Source organism: Larus michahellis, chromosome 6, assembly GCF_964199755.1.
Source record: "Larus michahellis chromosome 6, bLarMic1.1, whole genome shotgun sequence".
Classification (NCBI taxonomy): domain Eukaryota; kingdom Metazoa; phylum Chordata; class Aves; order Charadriiformes; family Laridae; genus Larus; species Larus michahellis.
Window position 1 is genome coordinate 27,856,253 of NC_133901.1, and position 24,679 is coordinate 27,880,931.

Below are 24,679 nucleotides of genomic sequence, written 5' to 3' on the forward strand. Positions count from 1 at the left end.
AACAAAAAGGAAAAATAAGATCACTCAAAAGGGCAAAATCATGATTAAGGTTTTCCTGATGTTTTCACTATTTGCCCTTGAAAATATCCAAAAATTTCTGTCAGAAAGTCTGACACTGGAGAGTCCTGCATACAAAGGATTTTCTTGCAGTGTGAGAAGGGGGGCTTTTGGTAGAGGTGGGCCACCCTGCATGTCACCTCACAATGGAAGTCAAACATTGTAGGCTCGCTTTGAGGTAGATCTGATGTGATCATACAGAACCAATTGTGCTTGGATCAGTAAAACGTGTTCTGCAGGCCGAAAGACATAAAGTCACTCCATTAAGGAAATAGAAGAATCTCTTCATGTACCACCTGATATGGCCCCATTACTGTAGTTCCTATTTGAACATCTACCAATGTATTTAAAAATAGAACTAAAAATCAGACTCTTATCTTTCACTGAGACCCTTTGAGGAAAATATATTATACTGTCACACCCCTCCTGCTCATGGTAGAATTGGGCTTCTATCACTCAAAACATGCTCCCCAGGGAAGACATTACATTTTACAGAAATCCTGAAGCATTTGTCCATTTCTGTCATCTAAAAAAACCCTAAATACTGTTTCTGGCTAGATTCTGTAATAAATCACTACACATGACTCTCATTTAGTTCTGTCCCTACAGCAGGTTCTCTTAGTCCTGTCAGGCAATTCCAGACAACAACTCCAGACACCTGCTCTTTGTCAGGTTCTTAATTGAGGTTTTGTTGATTTGATGGAGGGAGCACTTGAGAGTCAATCCTCTTAATGTGACTGAGTCTATAATCAAGCCATAGATGTTTAGGTCCTAGGCTATGGCCTCAGACCGCGGAGTCTGGGTGTCCATAGCTGGAATCTGTTTTGGAGGGTTAGAAGCTTGTTTCTTGCCCTGTCTTTTTATATATGAATTCTCTGTGCTCTGTCCTCCTGGGGCTGACTTACTGGGTGCTTTAAAGCCATTCTAAAGTTACAGTAATTCTTTTTCCAAACTTAGCAGCTCCCAGAATCTCTCAATGATTTTTATGTTTTCATTTCAATGCAGAGCTAATTGCTGATCATAGAAAAAAAAGAAAAAGGAGGAAAAAAAAAAGGTGCAAATCTGCAGAAGGTAATACAGTGGTAACTAGTATAATCAAAATTAGTGTAAAAGACAAAAAAACATAAAGAAGAATTATGGTTTATTTCAGTGTGGTTGACCTTTAGAGGACTTTTTTCCTCCAGGTTTGTACTTTGTGAATATAAAGGTCCTTTAGAAGATGTCTGGCAAGCACAAAACTGCCCAGTGCTGCATAAAATCAGCACCAGTGGAACACCTGGAAATCTTTATTCTAAGAAATACAGGTTCATTATATGAAATTTCCCATAAGGTCATTCTGAAGAGAATTAATCAGGAGATAGGTGAGAATATTTGATTTCTTTGCTTTATAGAGATGTACTTGTAAACTTCCTAGAAACAGCTGTTTCTCAAGGTCTCCTATTAAACTAGTTCTTTAACCAAAAGCCGTCAATAAACATTTGTGTATAAGGGACTACCAGCTCCGCTTAAGTTGAGGATGGTACATTTTCAGTGGAGCAAAGCAACAGTTATTTTCCCAATGAGGAAGCTCACATAAGATACAGTTGAATGCAATCAAACTTTTTCAAGAAACTAATAGTAAATTATTAAAACTTTAAGGATTAGACCTACATGTATCCAAGCGTTCATGAAAATTAGTGTTTTATACAAATACTGGAATAGTACTGAAATTGAAGTAGGCTCAAGACATGTCAAAAGATAAGACTGTACTCAAAACATTACATAAAATGAAATAACACGCATGAAAAAGGTAGAGGAGAACGTGCATACTTCTGAAGTTTAAATCCAGGATAGATATTTATAAGTCGCAACACTCACGGCAAAGAGTAGCATTCCTCCACTCTATGCATATCCCAGCATTGACACATGACTCAGCGTAGGCCTGGAGTCCATAGCATAAGGATGTTGCCTGTCCACCAGTGAAACACATGTCATAAACACAGTTTTCAAAGAAATTCTCTGGAGGCACTTTGGTATGACAATCCTTGAAGATTCCTGTAAATCAAGAAAAATATATAGAAGGACAGAAAATAAATGGGATCACCACCACCATCTATTTTCTGTCATGGCAAATGTATTGTGAGTACTCCAGGCTAACTTTGTTTAGTAGGTTAAACTAGCACTTGAAATAGAGCATGCACAATGAGACTTGGCTCTCTGGATCAGACTTTCTTCTTTTGATATGAAAGTTACAACATAGCTTACAGAAATTAAGAGCTGCTGGCTAGGCAAGCCACTAATTCTGGACGACTGCAGGGGCTCCCCAATGCAGGGAATATCTACAGAATTTCAGATAAAGTATCTGTAATACATGCAATGGTAGTGCCCCCTGAACTATTTCTTTTAGCAAGCAGAGTGCAAGTCACTATAAAGCAAAGAGCAGCTATGTCTCCCTGCACACATTCTCAGATAAACTTCATGGATACATTGGCACTGTCTGAATGGTTGACATATCTTCACCAAGCACTTATGAGTTTTATGTTGGCCATTCACACTGGAGGTTTTATATGCTTCTGATGTGAACTCAGAGCAACAGACTATAGAGAGGGTCCAACACAAGCTATAAAGTGCTCCATCATATGATTCATACTACCTGTTGGGTCTGTGATCATGCCACACATTGTGTTCTTCTTTGCTTCACTTTCCAGCGCAGGATCACATTTCTCTTCTGTCCCGCTTGAGCATCTGGGGAAAGCAAGCAATATCAAGTGTGCGTTTCACATTTCTTACTATCTGATTTTCAGTGAAAGATTGACACACGACAACCCTGCACAACAGGGTGTATTTTATTAGTTACATGACTTTATCCAGCTTCTTTGAAAAGCTGATGTCAGCCTTATCACTGAATGGTCTCCCTTTTTCATGCCTTCTGGGCTATTCAAACGCTTATTCTTATCTGAAAAAAAGACCTATGGGATCCAATCAGTTATAGTTTCCAATCAGGGAAATGGACTGAAGTCCCATCCCCCTTCACACTCAGCAGACAGTTCCTGATTTGGAAAACAAGACTTAAAGGACACAAGCCCTCTTCTCATTCCCTGTTTAATCTAATGGAGCAGCTCCCTACTTCTAATGGGCAGTTGGAAGATGTAAAATGGGACTGGATGACAAAGCCAGTAAGTGCTTTATAGAGTTTGATTAGCAAATGCCATGTGATTAAATTAATATACATACATAGTGTTATTCTCAGGTACAAGCCAGCTTTGTCCAAGATCGTTGGTACCACTTGCAACGTCACCATTGGGCTTTATGTTGTCATCATTTGGATCACCATTATAATTACCTGTGAGGGTAAAAAGAGATTTATGGGACACATGAAGTTCACACCTGTAGAAAAAATCTAGGTTTCAGATGTAAAATAAATTACTATCAACTAGGGAGAATATACATGCAACATCAATCTGTACTGGGCAAAATAAGAAGAGCTCAATCGTGTTTTAGGCTTTGATCACTGACATGAGCTGCCGTGCAGAGACCTGTGGACTTGAAGCAAGAAGACTGTAAGTTTCTATGTAACTACATCACATCGCATACAAGAAAGAATCATTTTTCTAGAATCAATACTAGAAAAACCCAACTCATTTGCTTGGATCCTACTTGTAGAATGTTGGACTAAAAATCAAGTGTTGTTACTTGCAACATTATATTCTTAGGTAGATTTCCTGAATGGAAAGTGTGAAAAACCCATGAAGACATAGTTGAACTAGGAAATTTCAGTTGATCCAAATCAATCCAAACCAAAATAATCAGCAACTCACAAGACAAGCTACTCTTGCAATTTCCATCCTGAAGTACATCTCATATAATCACCTGGATTTCAGAATGTTGTTCCAACTAAACCTGCTCAAGTTCAGGCATTAGCAACATTGCTGATGAGAAATTACTGGTCACTACTAATTCCAGCGAGCTCCTACTCTCGTTAGCTACATAAGCCACCTGTGACTCTTACTTATTTTGCTATCCTATTGCAATAGAATTTCTTACAGAACACAGTAGAATGTGCCCTTTGCATCTGATCTTTCTCACAGGACTCTAAAATACCTCTATATTTTGTATCATATATAGCACTTAATATTTTGTGGTATCTGAATTTTGGAAATGAAGTATGAATTTTCCTTGTTATTCATCAAGTCTATCAGGTCAGGATTATCCATTTTTGATCCTTGTCATTGTTTTGTTTTAATGTAGACAGTGCCTATCTTAGCTGGAAGAAAAAGTAGGTAAAAATAAGTGTTTTCTTTCTTTTTCTGTTATTTCATCTTTTTCTTTTCCTTTCATCATAAAAACGTGATCATTCAGGTTGTATAAATACCTCCTAAAATAGCACAGGAAAACAGCAGCAGGAAAGTTTGAGGATGCTGACAGTAAGCGCTCTGCTAAAAATGTTATTTGTAGTTATACCTCACAACATTCCAAATGGACAGCATGTTACCAGGAATTATGTAAGTAACAGTTCTGAGAAACTGAAAAATTCTAGCACGTTTTCTTCACTGCTGTAAATTCTAGTCCATTTGACAAGCACTAGTTGCGTGGAGAGTAAGTATGATATGCTAAGGAAAAACGTTTACGTAATCACCAGCCTCCGTAACTCACTAAAAAGAGACTAAGCCTATGACTTACCACAGAGGCCACAGAGCAGACCACTGTAAATAGAGGGCACAGAGACTTCTGCATAGTGATTTCCATCGTATCTCACCCACAGTCCAAAGTCAGTTTCCAGGAGAACATATCCACCACTGCTCTGAATACTGATCTTTTCCATAAACACAGGCAGGTTCATTCTGCTGCCATTCACCTGTACAGTAAGTTGTAAAAGTTAGTGTATGTCTGCTGGGACTCCTAGAGATGCCAGCAGCTACAAAACATTAGTGGCAGATATGATCTTGTGCACAAGGTAACTGGAAGAAATAATAATAATTTCATCTGAGCAAATCTGTTGGACATATCATCAAAAAGGGGTACATTTAACTAATAAAAAGAGAAAGTTTGCTATGAACTCTACAGTCAGAGAAAATATTTCATTATCTGAATGTCAGTTTAAAAGTATTACATATGTTGTTTAAACAAGTATTTTCTTACATTCACTTTCTTGTTTTTCAGCAAAGAAATCTGGTTGCCATAGACTTCCACTTGCACTGACTTCACATAAGAGACTTTGGTGTTGGCTCCTCTGTGCTCATTCGTTGTGGACACATCAAAGTATGGAAGGCTCTCAGAGACGTTGCACACTTTGGAGAGCGTGTAAGTGCAATTTCCCATGAAATTATGAACTCTGTGGTCAAAAGTGTTATAATGTGGATCCCCAGAGGCACTGCAGAAAGCACGGCCTGGTGAGAAAGAAAGACAGAATAATTCCCTCGAGTCTCTACTAGACTTCTGCAGTTGCTCTCTTCCCACTTTGTTTTACTTTGCAATTTCTGCTCAGATATAACAGTGATGGCATCAGTAAAGAACATTCCAAAGCCCAGCCGAGCCTCCCACCTTTGGACCCATAAAGAATATCTAATCTTATGTATCAGAAATCTATGGTAGAGGTTGGGGAAGCGCTTAAAACTGGAGGAAAGAAGCACCTAAAAATTATGTTATATCCAAAATAAAAACAGAATTTGGAAGTTAAATACATTTTCAATATACCATGAACACCTGTATAACACGTGAAAACTTGCCATAGAAAAGGCAAAAAAATATTTATGGACATGGCAATAAAGGGTGTGTGAGATAACTATAGGCAGCTGGTGTACTGTTCCCAAAGACCCCAACAATGTGGCAAAAGAGATCCAAGGCAGGACACCAGAAAGAGTCCGACCACTGAAGGACTGTCCCAAAAGCGTGATTGGGTGAGCAAGAAAAAGCTCTCACCCTCCAGTATAAAAACTCTGTCACTTGGCTGCAGGTCCTGTATTAAGAAACTTGAGCAGTTATGACAGGCAGTAAGAGTTGGGGATGGGACGTGGCAGTACCTGAGCTGGGTGTGGGCATTGGAGGTGATGGCGTGTGTGCAGTCTGCGCCGTAGTGCTTGGTGAGGGTGTTGTGGGTTGTGACGTCGAGGGACCTGCCAAAAGAGAGAGTTAGAGAAGACCTGCGTCAACATAGGAGTTTTGTTGCAGGCAGCTGGTCCATCCTTCCCAAACACCCCAACACTGTGACCAGAGAGGACCAGGCCAGGGATTGCACAGTGACTCCTCAGCAGAGAGTTCTGCACTCAAGCGATCTCCAAACAGCATTACTGGGTAACAAAAGAACATGCGCAGCCCCTTCACTACAGCCGCTCCATCCCATGGTCGCGGGCCTTGGAGGGAGTGAAATGAACAGCTGCCACGAGCAGTAGAAGATGGGCAGGGAGCACGAGAGTACCTGAGCTCGGTGTGGGTGTTGATGGTGATGGTGTCTGTGGAAGCTGCGTTGTAATGCCTGGCAATGTTGTCGCGGGTTGTGAAGTCAATGTACCTGGCACAAGAGAGAGTTATAAGAGATCTGCACCAACGGGGGAGTTTTGTTGCAGGCAGCCGGTGCACCCTTCCCATACGCCCCAACACCGTAACCAGAAAGGCCCAGGGCAGGAGTCGCAGGCTGTCATCCCAGAAAGAGCCCTGCCGCTCCAGGGCTCTCCCACCAGCACAGCTGTGTGACAAACGCAGATTAGGCACTTCAGTACCTCTGCTCAATGTCTTGGCTGTGGGCCTTGCGATACATGAACTAAATAGTGACTGCAGGCAGTGCCAGCGCTCCAGCCTCCCAGAGGTAAGCCTGCTTGGTTGGGCACAGGCTGCATCACTGACCTACAGGGCGCTGCAAAGACAACCGGTGCTCCTGCCTGTAGCACAGCGGGCCACCTCAGTGGGTGACATCTCTCAAGCTGCCCTTCCCCAAGCCGAGCCTTGTACCTGCACGTGGATGGGAGAGAACAGTACCTGTGCTCGTCTCGGGCGCTGGTGCTGTTGTATGTGGAGGCCGCGTTGAAGTGTCTGGCAAGGGGGCCGAGGTGGTAGGAGCTGGTGGATGCACAGTGAAACAGAGGTGGAGAAGATGTGTTTCACAATGAGGACTTGTTCCCAAATGGGGATGTTACACCTTTCCCAAACACCCCCACACCATGGCCAAAGGAGCGCAGAATACTTACCACAGACAGTGCCAGCACTCCAGTCTCCCAGAGAAACGCCTGCCTCAGCACAGGCTGCTGCATAGGCCCCCAGGTCATTGCAGAGCTGCTCCGTGCTGCCACCAGTGGCACACTGGTCATAGACACAGCTCTCAAAGTACGTCTCGGGTGGCAGAACTGCGTGGCATGACTGGAATGGGCCACCAAGTTGCGTGAGGATTGCACACTGCTTGTTAGCTGCCTCCTCCTCGGAGGGGGAGCAGGACACAGGTGGGATGATGGCCGGGTCACACCTGCAGAACAGACAGACAGCCCTGAGCCCACGGCAGCCTGTGGGCCCCCAACCAGACAGTTTCCTGACCTCCTTCCCAGCCAAAACCTCAGCCTCTGTAGTCCAGACCCCTCACTAAGACAAGGCACCCATGGTTGTCACTTGCAAGGGTGAACAACATGCCCCACAGTCACCACCCTCCTCCATGGCATCAGGTGGACAGAAACAAATGGCCAAGGCAGTTGCAACCGCAACAGCTTGGGAGAAGATTCATGCCAAGGCCCCGGGCCACTCTCTCTGGGGGCAGGAACTGTGAGACGCAGCACGTGGAGTGGGATGGCAGGGCCGTGCATGGAGATGACTGAGGACCCCAGACCAGAGCGCCTACGGGGAGAGAGCACCGTGCACCCCGACCGCATGGAGGGACCCGGACACTGCCCCAGGCAAGCCAGCCTTGAGGGGAAAGGGGAATGGCCACACTTCTGGCACCCAGTTGCAGCGAGGACGTGCCACTGGTGGGTGGATCAGAGAGAGGAGACACGAGGACGATACATCTGCTGCTGTGGAACCTCACGTGCTCTCACCCGCTTTCCCACCACTGCCTGCCTCCTCTCCCTTGCCCCGTGCCTGCCATTACCAACCCTTCCTCCTTGTGCCCCTCACAGCTCCCCTCTCCCACGCTCCCTTTTGTCCGTCCCCTACGGGACGGAACAAGGACTCACAGCCACTCATCATCCGGCACCATCCAGCTGGCTCCAAAGTCGTTGAAGTCCGGCACGACAACCCCATCGGGTCGCATGAAGTCATCCTGCTGGCTCCCGGTGTACGTCCCACACAGCCCACACAGCTTGCCCTTGTGCTTCTCAGACACCCTCACCAAGAGCTCATGGTCCCCATTGAACTGCAGCTGCAGGCCCAGCTTGGTAGAAACCCGCACGTAGGAGCCACTCAGGGAGACGGTCACACCAGGGGCAGGAGAGGCCGGCAGGGAGGCCAGAGCACCGTTGATCTGAATAAGGGGGAGAGAGGGAGACAGAAGCATAAGGCAATGCCCTCCACTGGGAGGTCACTGTGCTTCCCTGCGGTGGTGCCAGGGCCCAGTGAGTCAGAATGGCACGAGAAACCCTGCCCAGGCCTACGAGAACAGCAGCTCCTCTACATACGGCACACTGAAGGCTCAGGAAAACAAGCCGAAAATCCGTTGCTGCGCAAGCAGCCCCATCTGCCCCGCTCAGAGCCTCACCGTGCTCTTCTGTGAGCATGCCAGCAGGCTCAGGGAATATCAAGCTCTGCTTGGGGACAGAGTGGTACTCAATGGTGCCTAGGGCATCTGTTGTTCCCAGGTGTGAAAATGAGGGGCTTACGTAGACCGCCTTGTTCTGGCGCAGTGCAATGTGGAGGCCTTCCATGGAGAGTGCCACAGAGTTCAGAGCTGTCCATGTCCGGCTGCCGCGATGTTTGTTGCGGGTGGTGACAGTGAAGCCAACGGAGGAGTTGTCACAGCCCGTCACCACCGTGTAGTTGCAGGAGCCCTGGAAGTGGTGAAGCTTCCCATCGAAGGTGCTGTAATGCGGGTCACCGTAGATGTGGCAGAGAGCAGTGCTGGCTGGGTAACAGCCCCTCTGGCCATTCTGGATCTTGCAGACCTCGTCCTCGCCACAGGACAACGTAGAGCAAACCATCTGGCCGTGGGCTTCACACCGGCACTGCCGAGTGCAGTTCTTGTTCACAGAGTACTCGCCTTGCTGCAGGCAGAGAAACACCGAGCGTCAGCGTATCAGGCAAGAAATAGGGGCAAGGGAGTGCCCTGGGAGGGGTGCAAGCCAGGGCAAGGCTTTCACTCACGCTGTAGTAGATCCCCTCAAAGAGGCAGCCACAGTGGGCCTCAGGCACACAGGTGTCTCCGCTGAGGAAGAAGCCAGAGTTACACGCACAGCCCTCCATGCAGGGCTTGGAGCAGTTCTGCGGGGCTTGTCGGTCAACACAGGTGGCAGGACAGCCAGTCGTGCAAGGGTCATAGTAGCTGTTGGCGGGGCAAGGCAGGGCTGCAACGGCAAGGGGACAATTAGGACCAGCACGCCTTCAAGGAAGGATGACCTTCTGGGAAGGGGAAGACCAAAGACTTGCTTTGGCCAGAGGGTCTGGGCGTGGGGAGCAGCACATCCCCCTTCTGGCAACTGCAAGGCAGGTACTCACGGCAGAAAGTGGTGTTCCTCCAGGGAAGGACAGTCACGCCGACTGCCTGGCATGCATCAGCGTAGGCCTCCAGAGCAGCACACAGGACCTCCTGGCCACCATTCAGGGCACAAAGGTCATAGAAACAGGTGTCAAAGTAGTTCTGGGGGTTGATCACAGCGTGGCACCTCTCAAAAGAGCCAGGCCTGGCAGTCAGCATGCCACAGAACTGGTCCGATCGGTAGAGCTTCTCCTCTTCTGCGCTGCAGGGTGGGGAGGGGACGGGGACACCGCAAGAGGAGTCATTGTCTGGGACCTGCCAGCTCTCCCCCAGCTCGTTGGAGTCTGCGGCTTGCTGCCCATTGGGCATCATGTAATCGTCCTCTCTGCGGTTGTTGAAGTTCCCGCACATGCCACAGGTCAGGTTGAAGTAGGCAGTGGGCACCTTCACCTCCACCGAGTGGTCAGTGTCGTAGGACACTCGGAGGTTGAAGTCTGTCTCCAGGACGATGTAGCGGCCGCTCCTGCTCACCGTGATGGCACCTCCGGCTGCGCTCACCGGCAAGGTCTGGCGCACATTGTTCACCTAGGGCAGAACACCGCAATGGACCCTGGACCTGCCCCTGGCCTTCCTGAGGTCTCCTGCCCCAGGGAAATCAGATGCCAGGCCGGGCACGCCAAACCGGTGCCCATGATGCCCTCGCACCCAGACCTGCCCGTGGCTGGCAGAGCCGCGTCTCTGATCTGCACCCTGCAGGGGCCTCTGTTCAAGGCAGGCCACATTCCCCATTTGCCTCTTCCTCCTCCAGCCCCTCCAGAAAGGAAAACCAAAGCAACCCAGGGGCTTCAGGGGAACCCACCCGCGCCTGGGACAATGGAGATGTCTGGCACATGCCAGGCCCTGCCAAGAAAAGCCAGCCCTGCCTTGCAGCTACGCCACGCTCATGCCGGACCCACGGCTTACCAGCACTTGGCTCTTCTCCTTCTTGACAATGGCAATGCGCTCTCCGTACACCTCAACCAGGACTTCGCGCACGTAGGACACTCTGGTGTTCCCACGATGCTCGTTCTTGGCCTCCACGTTGAAGTAGGGCAGGGAGGTGCTGTTGGAGCACACTTTGGCCAGCGTGTAGGTGCAGTTGCCCATGAAGTTGTGCGTCACCTTGTCAAAGGTGTTGTAGTGAGGGTCACTGTGGACGTGGCAGATGCCGTAGGATTCTTCGAGGCATGCAGGTTTCCCGTCCTTCACCCCGCAGTACTGGTCCGCAGGGCATGAGGCACTGAAGCACTGAACTTTGCTTCCCCGTGCGGGACACGTGCACTTTGAGGAGCACGTGTTGTCCGTCCAGAACTCCGAGCCCACGGGGTAGTGCTGCCCGTTGTGCCAGCACCCGCACTGCTGGCTGGGCACACATCGGTCATTGTAGAGCAGGTACCCGCTGTCGCACACACATCCTTCCACGCACGGCAGGCTGCAGGTAACAGGAGCCATTGGGTCAACACAGGTGGCAGGGCAGGCTGCACCACAGGGCTCGTAGTGACTGTTGGCTGGACAGGTGATGGCTGCCAAGACAGAAGACATGGCCTTTACTTGGAGAACATAACACTTCTCTGTGCTACATTTTCCTCTTCGAAAAATTAAGAGTCGTTATTTTCTCTGTGCTCTGCCTGGCTCCAGGGGTATTCTAAGCCATACTTGATCAAATGGAAGAGAAAACGGAGCCTCTAATACTTACAACGACCTGTAAATCCCCGTGGCATGTAACAAAAATTTTTCTTATTCCCCACTCTGCTTTTTCATTCCTATTTTGTGTTTTCCTGAGGGTGACGAGCCCTGGTACTCTGTGTGGACTTACGGCAGAAGGTTGCGTTCCTCCACACGGGGATCTTGACACCAAGTGACTGGCAGGCATCTGCGTAGGACTGCAAGCTCTTGCACAGGGCTTCACGGTCCAGCTCCAGCTCACACAGGTCATAAAGGCAGGTGTCAAAGTAACTGATGGGGCTCAGCACAGCATGGCACATCTGAAATGGGCCGCTGGTGTCGTTGAGGAGCCCACAGAAGTGGCTGCTGGCAATGACTTGCTTGTCCGTCTCATTGCAGGCTGGGGTGGGGAGTGGTCCGGCTGAGCAGCTGTGGAAAGACAGGGAGAAGGGCTCCTAGGTCATCTGTGGGCTTCTCCTAGTGCCTCCCCCTCCCCTGGCCCGATGCGTCCCCAGACCTGCTGCTGGGGGGCCACACACACCTGCTGTCGTTGGACACCTGCCAGCTGTTGCCCAGGCTGGTGGAGTCTGGCTCCAGCATCCCTTCTGGGTTCAGGAAGTCATCTGCTGCCATCCCGTTGTAGTTCCCACACATGCCACAAACCTTCTGCCCAAAGGTGCTGGGAAGCGTCACCTCCACCCGATGGTTCCCATCAAACTTCACTCTCAAGCCAAAGTCTGTCGTGACCACTGTGTAGAATCCGCTGGACGAGACCTGCACGCCCGTGGCTGGGGTGCAGGGCAGGATCTCTGCCACTCCATTGACCTGGAAGGACAGAAACCAAGACAGGGTTGGAGCAACCCATTTGGCACAGCCCTCTCCTCTCACGCGGCCCCAGCGCCTCTCCGCCTTGTGCTTACCGTCACCACTCCACCCTTCCCCAGCCTTATCCGCTGGCCAGCCACATCGACATCCACGTATCGGACATAGGACACGCGAGTGTTGCCTCCCCTGTGTTCATTGGCCGCTTCCACGTTGAAGTAGGGCAGCGAGCCGTTGCTTTCGCACAGCTTGGAAAGGGTGTAGGTGCAGGTGCCCATGAAGTGGTGTAGCTGCTTGTCGAACGTGTGGTAGTGAGGGTCTCCTTCCACCACACAGGTCCCTGACAGTGGAAAGACCAGAGGAAACGTTCAGTCAACCACCTCCCGCTGCCTCTTCTCCCCAGCCCACCTTGCACAAAGAACATCAGCCCCATGACAGGTCTACTCTACTCACCTGGGCCTGGTATGGGTGCTGACGTTGTTGTGTCTTCTGAAGGTGTGGTGATGATGGTGCCTGGTGTTGTTGGAGTCACATTGCCTACAAAAGAGACAGTGGTACAAGCAAATCAATCCTCCTTTTCTAGCTCTTGTTCAAGACAGAAACGACAATGACTGCCAGAAGAAGCAAAGACAGCCCTTCCCCGGGCTGAGCCTTGTACCTGTGCAGTATCCCTTTTCAATGGACAGATCATCCAATGCTACGTTGCTCCGGACGTCTTCGCCCCATTCTCCCTCCAGGACAATCTGAGGGAAGGTACGGTTCCCAGCATTAGCTCCGGCCGCGTGTGTGATGTGCCCGTAGAAAGCACGGTTCATCTCAGATGGCAGTGAGAGCCTGTGCCCTTACCTGCAGGTTTCCTGTGCTGTGTACCGTGATCTCTCCCAAGTTCCACCTGTCCCCGTGGTTCCCAACGCTGCTCCAGACCAGCAGCAGGTCTTCGTCCTTAGCCACGTACACCCGCAGGGCCATTTCTTCAGCCGTTCCGTACATGTGATACCAGAAGCGGAAGCAGTGCGGTCCTTCCGAACTGCACACCGGACTGACAAGATGAGCCACAAAGCCGGGAAGGGCATTGGTCCCTTGCAGGTAGATGTAGTAGCCATCTGAAACAAAGCAGGAGCCACACTGTCACACACACATCAAATCTACACAAAGCAGCCAGGGACAACCCAAGCCCAGTCCTGGGAGTACCCCCTGCTGCAGTTGTAGGCAGGCAAAAGGAAGGGAGAGCAAACACGGGCCCTTTGCTAGCCACAACCCTCCTCAGCCCCGAGTCCACCTCGACTGCCACAAAGGGCTCTGGATGAAGGCCGGGAAACATGAGGCCTTTATTTGCTGTTAGAAGGGGTTTGTTGCCATCTTCCCAAAGACGCCCCTCTGCCTGAAGGAGCGCTGTGTACTGGTGGCTGTTCCTACCTCCCGTCGTGTGGTCAGAGGAGGGGCCGGTATTCTCCGTGGGCGTTGGACCCTTGTTCCTTATCCAGTCAATGCTGCTGTAATCTGCCTGGACCCACTCACAGAAGTCATCGTCGAATGTGCAGGCAAAATTGCACACTGCTGGGGGACCTGGGTATGGTGCAGAAAGGAAAGCAGAGTTTCTAGAGTGAGAGTGGCGCCACCTTTTCCCCGTGTCCCACAGGGCACGCCTACATCCCTTGCACGCTCATGGCTAGGAGCAGACGGCTAACCAAGTGGAAGACCATGAGCTGAGTGCCCAGCAGCCAGTAAAAAACATGGATGGGAGAGAACAGTACTGGTGTACTGTTCCCAAAGACCCCAACAATGTGGCAAAAGAGATCCAAGGCAGGACATCAGAAAGAGTCCGACCACTGAAGGACTGTCCCAAAAGCGTGATTGGGTGAGCAAGAAAAAGCTCTCACCCTCCAGTATAAAAACTCTGTCACTTGGCTGCAGGTCCTGTATTAAGAAACTTGAGCAGTTATGACAGGCAGTAAGAGTTGGGGATGGGACGTGGCAGTACCTGAGCTGGGTGTGGGCGTTGGAGGTGATGGCGTGTGTGCAGTCTGCGCCGTAGTGCTTGGTGAGGGTGTTGTGGGTTGTGACGTCGATGGACCTGCCAAAAGAGAGAGTTAGAGAAGACCTGCGTCAACATAGGAGTTTTGTTGCAGGCAGCTGGTCCATCCTTCCCAAACACCCCAACACTGTGACCAGAGAGGACCAGGCCAGGGATTGCACAGTGACTCCTCAGCAGAGAGTTCTGCACTCAAGCGATCTCCAAACAGCATTACTGGGTAACAAAAGAACATGCGCAGCCCCTTCACTACAGCCGCTCCATCCCATGGTCGCGGGCCTTGGAGGGAGTGAAATGAACAGCTGCCACGAGCAGTAGAAGATGGGCAGGGAGCACGAGAGTACCTGAGCTCGGTGTGGGTGTTGATGGTGATGGTGTCTGTGGAAGCTGCGTTGTAATGCCTGGCAATGTTGTCGCGGGTTGTGAAGTCAATGTACCTGGCACAAGAGAGAGTTATAAGAGATCTGCACCAACGGGGGAGTTTTGTTGCAGGCAGCCGGTGCACCCTTCCCATACGCCCCAACACCGTAACCAGAAAGGCCCAGGGCAGGAGTCGCAGGCTGTCATCCCAGAAAGAGCCCTGCCGCTCCAGGGCTCTCCCACCAGCACAGCTGTGTGACAAACGCAGATTAGGCACTTCAGTACCTCTGCTCAATGTCTTGGCTGTGGGCCTTGCGATACATGAACTAAATAGTGACTGCAGGCAGTGCCAGCGCTCCAGCCTCCCAGAGGTAAGCCTGCTTGGTTGGGCACAGGCTGCATCACTGACCTACAGGGCGCTGCAAAGACAACCGGTGCTCCTGCCTGTAGCACAGCGGGCCACCTCAGTGGGTGACATCTCTCAAGCTGCCCTTCCCCAAGCCGAGCCTTGTACCTGCACGTGGATGGGAGAGAACAGTACCTGTGCTCGTCTCGGGCGCTGGTGCTGTTGTATGTGGAGGCCGCGTTGAAGTGTCTGGCAAGGGGGCCGAGGTGGTAGGAGCTGGTGGATGCACAGTGAAACAGAGGTGGAGAAGATGTGTTTCACAATGAGGACTTGTTCCCAAATGGGGATGTTACACCTTTCCCAAACACCCCCACACCATGGCCAAAGGAGCGCAGAATACTTACCACAGACAGTGCCAGCACTCCAGTCTCCCAGAGAAACGCCTGCCTCAGCACAGGCTGCTGCATAGGCCCCCAGGTCATTGCAGAGCTGCTCCGTGCTGCCACCAGTGGCACACTGGTCATAGACACAGCTCTCAAAGTACGTCTCGGGTGGCAGAACTGCGTGGCATGACTGGAATGGGCCACCAAGTTGCGTGAGGATTGCACACTGCTTGTTAGCTGCCTCCTCCTCGGAGGGGGAGCAGGACACAGGTGGGATGATGGCCGGGTCACACCTGCAGAACAGACAGACAGCCCTGAGCCCACGGCAGCCTGTGGGCCCCCAACCAGACAGTTTCCTGACCTCCTTCCCAGCCAAAACCTCAGCCTCTGTAGTCCAGACCCCTCACTAAGACAAGGCACCCATGGTTGTCACTTGCAAGGGTGAACAACATGCCCCACAGTCACCACCCTCCTCCATGGCATCAGGTGGACAGAAACAAATGGCCAAGGCAGTTGCAACCGCAACAGCTTGGGAGAAGATTCATGCCAAGGCCCCGGGCCACTCTCTCTGGGGGCAGGAACTGTGAGACGCAGCACGTGGAGTGGGATGGCAGGGCCGTGCATGGAGATGACTGAGGACCCCAGACCAGAGCGCCTACGGGGAGAGAGCACCGTGCACCCCGACCGCATGGAGGGACCCGGACACTGCCCCAGGCAAGCCAGCCTTGAGGGGAAAGGGGAATGGCCACACTTCTGGCACCCAGTTGCAGCGAGGACGTGCCACTGGTGGGTGGATCAGAGAGAGGAGACACGAGGACGATACATCTGCTGCTGTGGAACCTCACGTGCTCTCACCCGCTTTCCCACCACTGCCTGCCTCCTCTCCCTTGCCCCGTGCCTGCCATTACCAACCCTTCCTCCTTGTGCCCCTCACAGCTCCCCTCTCCCACGCTCCCTTTTGTCCGTCCCCTACGGGACGGAACAAGGACTCACAGCCACTCATCATCCGGCACCATCCAGCTGGCTCCAAAGTCGTTGAAGTCCGGCACGACAACCCCATCGGGTCGCATGAAGTCATCCTGCTGGCTCCCGGTGTACGTCCCACACAGCCCACACAGCTTGCCCTTGTGCTTCTCAGACACCCTCACCAAGAGCTCATGGTCCCCATTGAACTGCAGCTGCAGGCCCAGCTTGGTAGAAACCCGCACGTAGGAGCCACTCAGGGAGACGGTCACACCAGGGGCAGGAGAGGCCGGCAGGGAGGCCAGAGCACCGTTGATCTGAATAAGGGGGAGAGAGGGAGACAGAAGCATAAGGCAATGCCCTCCACTGGGAGGTCACTGTGCTTCCCTGCGGTGGTGCCAGGGCCCAGTGAGTCAGAACGGCACGAGAAACCCTGCCCAGGCCTACGAGAACAGCAGCTCCTCTACCTACGGCACACTGAAGGCTCAGGAAAACAAGCCGAAAATCCGTTGCTGCGCAAGCAGCCCCATCTGCCCCGCTCAGAGCCTCACCGTGCTCTTCTGTGAGCATGCCAGCAGGCTCAGGGAATATCAAGCTCTGCTTGGGGACAGAGTGGTACTCAATGGTGCCTAGGGCATCTGTTGTTCCCAGGTGTGAAAATGAGGGGCTTACGTAGACCGCCTTGTTCTGGCGCAGTGCAATGTGGAGGCCTTCCATGGAGAGTGCCACAGAGTTCAGAGCTGTCCATGTCCGGCTGCCGCGATGTTTGTTGCGGGTGGTGACAGTGAAGCCAACGGAGGAGTTGTCACAGCCCGTCACCACCGTGTAGTTGCAGGAGCCCTGGAAGTGGTGAAGCTTCCCATCGAAGGTGCTGTAATGCGGGTCACCGTAGATGTGGCAGAGAGCAGTGCTGGCTGGGTAACAGCCCCTCTGGCCATTCTGGATCTTGCAGACCTCGTCCTCGCCACAGGACAACGTAGAGCAAACCATCTGGCCATTGGCTTCACACCGGCACTGCCGAGTGCAGTTCTTGTTCACAGAGTACTCGCCTTGCTGCAGGCAGAGAAACACCGAGCGTCAGCGTATCAGGCAAGAAATAGGGGCAAGGGAGTGCCCTGGGAGGGGTGCAAGCCAGGGCAAGGCTTTCACTCACGCTGTAGTAGATCCCCTCAAAGAGGCAGCCACAGTGGGCCTCAGGCACACAGGTGTCTCCGCTGAGGAAGAAGCCAGAGTTACACGCACAGCCCTCCATGCAGGGCTTGGAGCAGTTCTGCGGGGCTTGTCGGTCAACACAGGTGGCAGGACAGCCAGTCGTGCAAGGGTCATAGTAGCTGTTGGCGGGGCAAGGCAGGGCTGCAACGGCAAGGGGACAATTAGGACCAGCACGCCTTCAAGGAAGGATGACCTTCTGGGAAGGGGAAGACCAAAGACTTGCTTTGGCCAGAGGGTCTGGGCGTGGGGAGCAGCACATCCCCCTTCTGGCAACTGCAAGGCAGGTACTCACGGCAGAAAGTGGTGTTCCTCCAGGGAAGGACAGTCACGCCGACTGCCTGGCATGCATCAGCGTAGGCCTCCAGAGCAGCACACAGGACCTCCTGGCCACCATTCAGGGCACAAAGGTCATAGAAACAGGTGTCAAAGTAGTTCTGGGGGTTGATCACAGCGTGGCACCTCTCAAAAGAGCCAGGCCTGGCAGTCAGCATGCCACAGAACTGGTCCGATCGGTAGAGCTTCTCCTCTTCTGCGCTGCAGGGTGGGGAGGGGACGGGGACACCGCAAGAGGAGTCATGGTCTGGGACCTGCCAGCTCTCCCCCAGCTCGTTGGAGTCTGCGGCTTGCTGCCCATTGGGCATCATGTAATCGTCCTCTCTGCGGTTGTTGAAGTTCCCGCACATGCCACAGGTCAGGTTGAAGTAGGCAGTGGGCACCTTCACCTCCACCGAGTGGTCAGTGTCATAGGACACTCGGAGGTTGAAGTCTGTCTCCAGGACGATGTAGCGGCCGCTCCTGCTCACCGTGATGGCACCTCCGGCTGCGCTCACCGGCAAGGTCTGGCGCACATTGTTCACCTAGGGCAGAACACCGCAATGGACCCTGGACCTGCCCCTGGCCTTCCTGAGGTCTCCTGCCCCAGGGAAATCAGATGCCAGGCCGGGCACGCCAAACCGGTGCCCATGATGCCCTCGCACCCAGACCTGCCCGTGGCTGGCAGAGCCGCGTCTCTGATCTGCACCCTGCAGGGGCCTCTGTTCAAGGCAGGCCACATTCCCCATTTGCCTCTTCCTCCTCCAGCCCCTCCAGAAAGGAAAACCAAAGCAACCCAGGGGCTTCAGGGGAACCCACCCGCACCTGGGACAATGGAGATGTCTGGCACATGCCAGGCCCTGCCAAGAAAAGCCAGCCCTGCCTTGCAGCTACGCCACGCTCATGCCGGACCCACGGCTTACCAGCACTTGGCTCTTCTCCTTCTTGACAATGGCAATGCGCTCTCCGTACACCTCAACCAGGACTTCGCGCACGTAGGACACTCTGGTGTTCCCACGATGCTCGTTCTTGGCCTCCACGTTGAAGTAGGGCAGGGAGGTGCTGTTGGAGCACACTTTGGCCAGCGTGTAGGTGCAGTTGCCCATGAAGTTGTGCGTCACCTTGTCAAAGGTGTTGTAGTGAGGGTCACCGTGGACGTGGCAGATGCCGTAGGATTCTTCGAGGCATGCAGGTTTCCCGTCCTTCACCCCGCAGTACTGGTCCGCAGGGCATGAGGCACTGAAGCACTGGACTTTGCTTCCCCGTGCGGGACACGTGCACTTTGAGGAGCACGTGTTGTCCGTCCAGAACTCCGAGCCCACGGGGTAGTGCTGCCCGTTGTGCCAGCACCCGCACTGCTGGCTGGGCACACATCGGTCATTGTAGAGCAGGTACCCGCTGTCGCACACACATCCTTCCACGCACGGCAGGCTGCAGTTAACAGGAGCCATTGGGTCAACACAGGTGGCAGGGCAGGCTGCACCACAGGGCTCGTAGTGACTGTTGGCTGGACAGGTGATGGCTGCCAAGACAGAAGACATGGCCTTTACTTGGAGAACATAACACTTCTCTGTGCTACATTTTCCTCTTCGAAAAATTAAGAGTCGTTATTTTCTCTGTGCTCTGCCTGGCTCCAGGGGTATTCTAAGCCATACTTGATCAAATGGAAGAGAAAACGGAGCCTCTAATACTTACAACGACCTGTAAATCCCCGTGGCATGTAACAAAAATTTTTCTTATTCCCCACTCTGCTTTTTCATTCCTATTTTGTGTTTTCCTGAGGGTGACGAGCCCTGGTACTCTGTGTGGACTTACGGCAGAAGGTTGCGTTCCTCCACACGGGGATCTTGACACCAAGTGACTGGCAGGCATCTGCGTAGGACTGCAAGCTCTTGCACAGGGCTTCGCGGTCCAGCTCCAGCTCACACAGGTCATAAAGGCAGGTGTCAAAGTAACTGATGGGGCTCAGCACAGCGTGGCACATCTGAAATGGGCCGCTGGTGTCGTTGAGGAGCCCACAGAAGTGGCTGCTGGCAATGACTTGCTTGTCCGTCTCATTGCAGGCTGGGGTGGGGAGTGGTCCGGCTGAGCAGCTGTGGAAAGACAGGGAGAAGGGCTCCTAGGTCATCTGTGGGCTTCTCCTAGTGCCTCCCCCTCCCCTGGCCCGATGCGTCCCCAGACCTGCTGCTGGGGGGCCACACACACCTGCTGTCGTTGGACACCTGCCAGCTGTTGCCCAGGCTGGTGGAGTCTGGCTCCGGCATCCCTTCTGGGTTCAGGAAGTCATCTGCTGCCATCCCGTTGTAGTTCCCACACATGCCACAAACCTTCTGCCCAAAGGTGCTGGGAAGCGTCACCTCCACCCGATGGTTCCCATCAAACTTCACTCTCAAGCCAAAGTCTGTCGTGACCACTGTGTAGAATCCGCTGGACGAGACCTGCACGCCCGCGGCTGGGGTGCAGGGCAGGATCTCTGCCACTCCGTTGACCTGGAAGGACAGAAACCAAGACAGGGTTGGAGCAACCCATTTGGCACAGCCCTCTCCTCTCACGCGGCCCCAGCGCCTCTCCACCTTGTGCTTACCGTCACCACTCCACCCTTCCCCAGCCTTATCCGCTGGCCAGCCACATCGACATCCACGTATCGGACATAGGACACGCGAGTGTTGCCTCCCCTGTGTTCATTGGCCGCTTCCACGTTGAAGTAGGGCAGCGAGCCGTTGCTTTCGCACAGCTTGGAAAGGGTGTAGGTGCAGGTGCCCATGAAGTGGTGTAGCTGCTTGTCGAACGTGTGGTAGTGAGGGTCTCCTTCCACCACACAGGTCCCTGACAGTGGAAAGACCAGAGGAAACGTTCAGTCAACCACCTCCCGCTGCCTCTTCTCCCCAGCCCACCTTGCACAAAGAACATCAGCCCCATGACAGGTCTACTCTACTCACCTGGGCCTGGTATGGGTGCTGACGTTGTTGTGTCTTCTGAAGGTGTGGTGATGATGGTGCCTGGTGTTGTTGGAGTCACATTGCCTACAAAAGAGACAGTGGTACAAGCAAATCAATCCCCCTTTTCTAGCTCTTGTTCAAGACAGAAACGACAATGACTGCCAGAAGAAGCAAAGACAGCCCTTCCCCGGGCTGAGCCTTGTACCTGTGCAGTATCCCTTTTCAATGGACAGATCATCCAATGCTACGTTGCTCCGGACGTCTTCGCCCCATTCTCCCTCCAGGACAATCTGAGGGAAGGTACGGTTCCCAGCATTAGCTCCGGCCGCGTGTGTGATGTGCCCGTAGAAAGCACGGTTCATCTCAGATGGCAGTGAGAGCCTGTGCCCTTACCTGCAGGTTTCCTGTGCTGTGTACCGTGATCTCTCCCAAGTTCCACCTGTCCCCGTGGTTCCCAACGCTGCTCCAGACCAGCAGCAGGTCTTCGTCCTCAGCCACGTACACCCGCAGGGCCATTTCTTCAGCCGTTCCGTACATGTGATACCAGAAGCGGAAGCAGTGCGGTCCTTCCGAACTGCACACCGGACTGACAAGATGAGCCACAAAGCCGGGAAGGGCATTGGTCCCTTGCAGGTAGATGTAGTAGCCATCTGAAACAAAGCAGGAGCCACACTGTCACACACACATCAAATCTACACAAAGCAGCCAGGGACAACCCAAGCCCAGTCCTGGGAGTACCCCCTGCTGCAGTTGTAGGCAGGCAAAAGGAAGGGAGAGCAAACACGGGCCCTTTGCTAGCCACAACCCTCCTCAGCCCCGAGTCCACCTCGACTGCCACAAAGGGCTCTGGATGAAGGCCGGGAAACATGAGGCCTGTATTTGCTGTTAGAAGGGGTTTGTTGCCATCTTCCCAAAGACGCCCCTCTGCCTGAAGGAGCGCTGTGTACTGGTGGCTGTTCCTACCTCCCGTCGTGTGGTCAGAGGAGGGGCCGGTATTCTCCGTGGGCGTTGGACCCTTGTTCCTTATCCAGTCAATGCTGCTGTAATCTGCCTGGACCCACTCACAGAAGTCATCGTCGAATGTGCAGGCAAAATTGCACACTGCTGGGGGACCTGGGTATGGTGCAGAAAGGAAAGCAGAGTTTCTAGAGTGAGAGTGGCGCCACCTTTTCCCCGTGTCCCACAGGGCACGCCTACATCCCTTGCACGCTCATGGCCAGGAGCGGACGGCTAACCAAGTGGAAGACCATGAGCTGAGTGCCCAGCAGCCAGTAAAAAACATGGATGGGAGAGAACAGTACTGGTGTACTGTTCCCAAAGACCCCAACAATGTGGCAAAAGAGATCCAAGGCAGGACATCAGAAAGAGTCCGACCACTGAAGGACTGTCCCAAAAGCGTGATTGGGTGAGCAAGAAAAAGCTCTCACCCTCCAGTATAAAAACTCTGTCACTTGGCTGCAGGTCCTGTATTAAGAAACTTGAGCAGTTATGACAGGCAGTAAGAGTTGGGGATGGGACGTGGCAGTACCTGAGCTGGGTGTGGGCGTTGGAGGTGATGGCGTGTGTGCAGTCTGCGCCGTAGTGCTTGGTGAGGGTGTTGTGGGTTGTGACGTCGATGGACCTGCCAAAAGAGAGAGTTAGAGAAGACCTGCGTCAACATAGGAGTTTTGTTGCAGGCAGCTGGTCCATCCTTCCCAAACACCCCAACACTGTGACCAGAGAGGACCAGGCCAGGGATTGCACAGTGACTCCTCAGCAGAGAGTTCTGCACTCAAGCGATCTCCAAACAGCATTACTGGGTAACAAAAGAACATGCGCAGCCCCTTCACTACAGCCGCTCCATCCCATGGTCGCGGGCCTTGGAGGGAGTGAAATGAACAGCTGCCACGAGCAGTAGAAGATGGGCAGGGAGCACGAGAGTACCTGAGCTCGGTGTGGGTGTTGATGGTGATGGTGTCTGTGGAAGCTGCGTTGTAATGCCTGGCAATGTTGTCGCGGGTTGTGAAGTCAATGTACCTGGCACAAGAGAGAGTTATAAGAGATCTGCACCAACGGGGGAGTTTTGTTGCAGGCAGCCGGTGCACCCTTCCCATACGCCCCAACACCGTAACCAGAAAGGCCCAGGGCAGGAGTCGCAGGCTGTCATCCCAGAAAGAGCCCTGCCGCTCCAGGGCTCTCCCACCAGCACAGCTGTGTGACAAACGCAGATTAGGCACTTCAGTACCTCTGCTCAATGTCTTGGCTGTGGGCCTTGCGATACATGAACTAAATAGTGACTGCAGGCAGTGCCAGCGCTCCAGCCTCCCAGAGGTAAGCCTGCTTGGTTGGGCACAGGCTGCATCACTGACCTACAGGGCGCTGCAAAGACAACCGGTGCTCCTGCCTGTAGCACAGCGGGCCACCTCAGTGGGTGACATCTCTCAAGCTGCCCTTCCCCAAGCCGAGCCTTGTACCTGCACGTGGATGGGAGAGAACAGTACCTGTGCTCGTCTCGGGCGCTGGTGCTGTTGTATGTGGAGGCCGCGTTGAAGTGTCTGGCAAGGGGGCCGAGGTGGTAGGAGCTGGTGGATGCACAGTGAAACAGAGGTGGAGAAGATGTGTTTCACAATGAGGACTTGTTCCCAAATGGGGATGTTACACCTTTCCCAAACACCCCCACACCATGGCCAAAGGAGCGCAGAATACTTACCACAGACAGTGCCAGCACTCCAGTCTCCCAGAGAAACGCCTGCCTCAGCACAGGCTGCTGCATAGGCCCCCAGGTCATTGCAGAGCTGCTCCGTGCTGCCACCAGTGGCACACTGGTCATAGACACAGCTCTCAAAGTACGTCTCGGGTGGCAGAACTGCGTGGCATGACTGGAATGGGCCACCAAGTTGCGTGAGGATTGCACACTGCTTGTTAGCTGCCTCCTCCTCGGAGGGGGAGCAGGACACAGGTGGGATGATGGCCGGGTCACACCTGCAGAACAGACAGACAGCCCTGAGCCCACGGCAGCCTGTGGGCCCCCAACCAGACAGTTTCCTGACCTCCTTCCCAGCCAAAACCTCAGCCTCTGTAGTCCAGACCCCTCACTAAGACAAGGCACCCATGGTTGTCACTTGCAAGGGTGAACAACATGCCCCACAGTCACCACCCTCCTCCATGGCATCAGGTGGACAGAAACAAATGGCCAAGGCAGTTGCAACCGCAACAGCTTGGGAGAAGATTCATGCCAAGGCCCCGGGCCACTCTCTCTGGGGGCAGGAACTGTGAGACGCAGCACGTGGAGTGGGATGGCAGGGCCGTGCATGGAGATGACTGAGGACCCCAGACCAGAGCGCCTACGGGGAGAGAGCACCGTGCACCCCGACCGCATGGAGGGACCCGGACACTGCCCCAGGCAAGCCAGCCTTGAGGGGAAAGGGGAATGGCCACACTTCTGGCACCCAGTTGCAGCGAGGACGTGCCACTGGTGGGTGGATCAGAGAGAGGAGACACGAGGACGATACATCTGCTGCTGTGGAACCTCACGTGCTCTCACCCGCTTTCCCACCACTGCCTGCCTCCTCTCCCTTGCCCCGTGCCTGCCATTACCAACCCTTCCTCCTTGTGCCCCTCACAGCTCCCCTCTCCCACGCTCCCTTTTGTCCGTCCCCTACGGGACGGAACAAGGACTCACAGCCACTCATCATCCGGCACCATCCAGCTGGCTCCAAAGTCGTTGAAGTCCGGCACGACAACCCCATCGGGTCGCATGAAGTCATCCTGCTGGCTCCCGGTGTACGTCCCACACAGCCCACACAGCTTGCCCTTGTGCTTCTCAGACACCCTCACCAAGAGCTCATGGTCCCCATTGAACTGCAGCTGCAGGCCCAGCTTGGTAGAAACCCGCACGTAGGAGCCACTCAGGGAGACGGTCACACCAGGGGCAGGAGAGGCCGGCAGGGAGGCCAGAGCACCGTTGATCTGAATAAGGGGGAG

The 24,679-nt window shown here is 53.2% G+C and overlaps 1 protein-coding gene across 1 annotated transcript in view; it reads right to left on the minus strand.

Annotated features, from left to right (window-relative positions):
- The window catches only part of LOC141745355 (IgGFc-binding protein-like), a 94,340-nt gene that overhangs the window by 15,845 nt on the left and 53,816 nt on the right, over positions 1–24,679 (minus strand). The window contains exons 33-74 of the mRNA XM_074593033.1: positions 24,378–24,664; positions 23,402–23,677; positions 23,197–23,250; positions 22,640–22,732; positions 22,144–22,337; positions 21,680–21,829; positions 21,110–21,366; positions 20,922–21,006; positions 20,717–20,800; positions 20,362–20,603; positions 19,983–20,266; positions 19,593–19,870; positions 18,701–19,299; positions 17,758–18,322; positions 17,407–17,606; positions 16,926–17,306; positions 16,284–16,570; positions 15,308–15,583; positions 15,103–15,156; positions 14,546–14,638; positions 14,050–14,243; positions 13,586–13,735; positions 13,016–13,272; positions 12,828–12,912; positions 12,623–12,706; positions 12,268–12,509; positions 11,889–12,172; positions 11,499–11,776; positions 10,607–11,205; positions 9,664–10,228; positions 9,313–9,512; positions 8,832–9,212; positions 8,190–8,476; positions 7,218–7,489; positions 7,009–7,089; positions 6,452–6,544; positions 6,057–6,149; positions 5,176–5,423; positions 4,717–4,891; positions 3,271–3,379; positions 2,690–2,781; positions 1,915–2,091 (exon numbers count right to left, since the gene is read on the minus strand). Coding sequence (XP_074449134.1) covers positions 1,915–2,091; positions 2,690–2,781; positions 3,271–3,379; positions 4,717–4,891; positions 5,176–5,423; positions 6,057–6,149; positions 6,452–6,544; positions 7,009–7,089; positions 7,218–7,489; positions 8,190–8,476; positions 8,832–9,212; positions 9,313–9,512; positions 9,664–10,228; positions 10,607–11,205; positions 11,499–11,776; positions 11,889–12,172; positions 12,268–12,509; positions 12,623–12,706; positions 12,828–12,912; positions 13,016–13,272; positions 13,586–13,735; positions 14,050–14,243; positions 14,546–14,638; positions 15,103–15,156; positions 15,308–15,583; positions 16,284–16,570; positions 16,926–17,306; positions 17,407–17,606; positions 17,758–18,322; positions 18,701–19,299; positions 19,593–19,870; positions 19,983–20,266; positions 20,362–20,603; positions 20,717–20,800; positions 20,922–21,006; positions 21,110–21,366; positions 21,680–21,829; positions 22,144–22,337; positions 22,640–22,732; positions 23,197–23,250; positions 23,402–23,677; positions 24,378–24,664 — 9,685 coding nt within the window. The remainder of the gene's footprint in view (positions 1–1,914; positions 2,092–2,689; positions 2,782–3,270; positions 3,380–4,716; positions 4,892–5,175; positions 5,424–6,056; positions 6,150–6,451; positions 6,545–7,008; positions 7,090–7,217; positions 7,490–8,189; positions 8,477–8,831; positions 9,213–9,312; positions 9,513–9,663; positions 10,229–10,606; positions 11,206–11,498; positions 11,777–11,888; positions 12,173–12,267; positions 12,510–12,622; positions 12,707–12,827; positions 12,913–13,015; positions 13,273–13,585; positions 13,736–14,049; positions 14,244–14,545; positions 14,639–15,102; positions 15,157–15,307; positions 15,584–16,283; positions 16,571–16,925; positions 17,307–17,406; positions 17,607–17,757; positions 18,323–18,700; positions 19,300–19,592; positions 19,871–19,982; positions 20,267–20,361; positions 20,604–20,716; positions 20,801–20,921; positions 21,007–21,109; positions 21,367–21,679; positions 21,830–22,143; positions 22,338–22,639; positions 22,733–23,196; positions 23,251–23,401; positions 23,678–24,377; positions 24,665–24,679) is intronic.